This window comes from Limulus polyphemus, unplaced genomic scaffold (assembly GCF_000517525.1).
Source record: "Limulus polyphemus unplaced genomic scaffold, Limulus_polyphemus-2.1.2 Scaffold8634, whole genome shotgun sequence".
In the NCBI taxonomy this organism is placed as follows: Eukaryota; Metazoa; Arthropoda; class Merostomata; order Xiphosura; family Limulidae; genus Limulus; species Limulus polyphemus.
The window spans coordinates 21,903-24,347 of record NW_013674244.1 but is presented as its reverse complement, the minus strand read 5'-3'; the positions used below and the strand labels follow the sequence as shown (position 1 = coordinate 24,347).

The following is a 2,445-nucleotide window of genomic DNA, read 5'->3' as shown; positions in this document are numbered from 1 at the left end:
CTTGTTGCTGTAATAAATATATCAAACTTTAAAACGGTTAGTAGAAAACAATAACCAAATATACGATATTGAGACGCTTTCTTAAACGTCTGCGTGTTTGTTTGTTTTAAGTTAAGTACAAAGCTACACAATGGGCTATCTGTGCTCTGCCCAGCACGGGTATCGAAACCCGGTTTCTAGCGTTGTAAATCCGCAGACATACCTCTGTGCCACTGGGAGGTGGGGAGGGGGGTTAAGGACTAGCATCAATGAAACTGTGTGTTCTAATTAGCCCACGAAATAATTAACCCTACTTTTACAGCCCTATCATTAGTAATGTGACGATCAAGTTAAAATATAATTAAACTGATATATTACCTGAATAGATAATTATATGAAACAACGTGTATCAAGTTAGTTGATTAATATACATACGTCTCTTTCCATAACTAGTCACACCAAACATGCTCGCCCTTTCAGCCGTGGGGGCGTTATGATGTTACGGTCAATCCCACTATTCGTTAGTAAAAGAGTAGCCCAAGAGTTGGCGGTGGGTGGTGATGACTAGCTGCCTTCCCTCTAGTCTTACACTTCTAATTTAGAGACGGCTAGCGCAAATATAGCCCTCGTGTAGCTTTGCGCGAAATTCAAAAAACAAACAAACAAACAGGCTGAATTTCCAGAACTCTGCGTGAGCCCAAAACAAAAGTAGAATATTAATCCAATCTCATTTTTGAATGAAATTTGAAAGTTGGTTATTATTTCTTCATGAAAACATGAATTAATTACTTTCGGGCCTACTTGTGAATATAAGATAATTTACTACTATAGTCGGATCTTCAGAAACATTCCCTTAAACCTTGTTGTGTAGGTATTGAATCAGCAAAAGCCATAAGTATAACTAATACTTTTAATAACAGTAGCCCTAAATCTTGTAGCGAATACTTACATTGACTTGTATTTGTGGAAGAAGCAAATATTAATATTTTCTACACTTGTACAGAGCTCCGGCGTTGTCCGTCCATTCGACGTCCTTGAAAGATTTGTCTGGTGGAAGAGTTCGGTTTGATGAAGAACTACAATTAACTGAACATAACCTCCGCCGATCGTGTAGAAAGCTTTTTGCCACATTATATGCCCAGAAAGCCGCAGCTACAAGGCTTAGATCCAATGATTCAGATGCTACTAGTGCTGGATTAAACCGCCCTTGCTGTCCAGATGAGGCGCCCAGTCATTCGAAGATGGATCGTTCTTACCCAATCCACAGTGATCCACGCCTGTGTGTCTTAAAGTCTGCCAGTCCTTCCAATACTGCGTTAAGACGTCAGAATGTCCAGAAACAATGTAGATACTTTCACGGACACAGTCTCAGTGTCTCACCTAACATTACTCTTGTCCCATGTCTTCACGACAGAAACTTGACCAAAGACAGGTTGGCCTCAGGAAAAGAAAATGCTGAAGCAAAAAATAACATTTGTCAGTCAGATGATGATATTTCGACAAAGACTGTCCACAAAGCGCTCCAGAACAATGGCTCCAGTTTAACGACTGTCCACAAAGTGCCCCAGAACAATGGCTCCGGGTTAACGACTGTCCACAAAGTGCCCCAGAACAATGGCTCCAGTTTAACGACTGTCCACAAAGTGCCCCAGAACAATGGCTCCAGTTTAACGACTGTCCACAAAGCGCTCCAGAACAATGGCTCCAGTTTAACGACTGTCCACAAAGTGCCCCAGAACAATGGCTCCAGTTCTAGTCACATTTCCAGTAGTGAAGCTCGTACAAACCTGCAGCTGTTCAAGAGCAGAAGCTGTACGACTCTGCCAAGCGAAACCACTTTAAGTTCTGTGAATCTCCCTCCTCTGGGATCTACACTCCATCCTCGAGAGGATCAGCTTCAGTCTCTAGATCCCTCTCTACTGGATAATGGTGAGCTTGTGTCCAAAGAGAAGAGACCGAGCTGTAGTTCTTCTGGGATCAAGAAGGTTCATCTCGACAAAGCTTCTGATTGTGTTTTGTACAGTGATGATATGATCAGAGTGTATGCCCGTTTGGCTTCTGTGGTTCCCGAAGGGATCAAAGTTTATCAAGAGTCGATAGCCTCAGTCGCCGATATTAACGCAAGTATATCTGAAAGGAACGCAGGGTATCCATTTAATATAAAACCATGTTATTCACAGATGTCAGAGTGTGTGGAATCTGACAACAGTCAATTATTCAGTGATTGTGAGCCTGTCAACAGCGATACTCCCACTTCATCTGTTTGTAGAACCATCCAAGAAACAACAACGAACGCGAAACGCAGCAGTACAGCGCAAAGTGTCTCGAGGGACTGTACCTCCCCCAAAAAGGAAGAAATACCAGACGGGGAACTCAACAATCCAATACGTAACGTGAGACTGTCTCGCCCTGTGACAGATCAAGGTACGTGTGTAGCTGGTGTGGTTATCTCTGTGACAGATCAAG

General features: G+C 42.6%; 1 protein-coding gene across 1 annotated transcript in view; it reads left to right on the top strand.

Annotated features, from left to right (window-relative positions):
• The window catches only part of LOC106475471, a gene marked incomplete at its 5' end in the record, with an annotated part of 14,027 nt that overhangs the window by 5,115 nt on the left and 6,467 nt on the right, over nt 1–2,445 (top strand). The window contains one exon of the mRNA XM_022379567.1: nt 983–2,428. Coding sequence (XP_022235275.1) covers nt 983–2,428 — 1,446 coding nt within the window. The remainder of the gene's footprint in view (nt 1–982; nt 2,429–2,445) is intronic.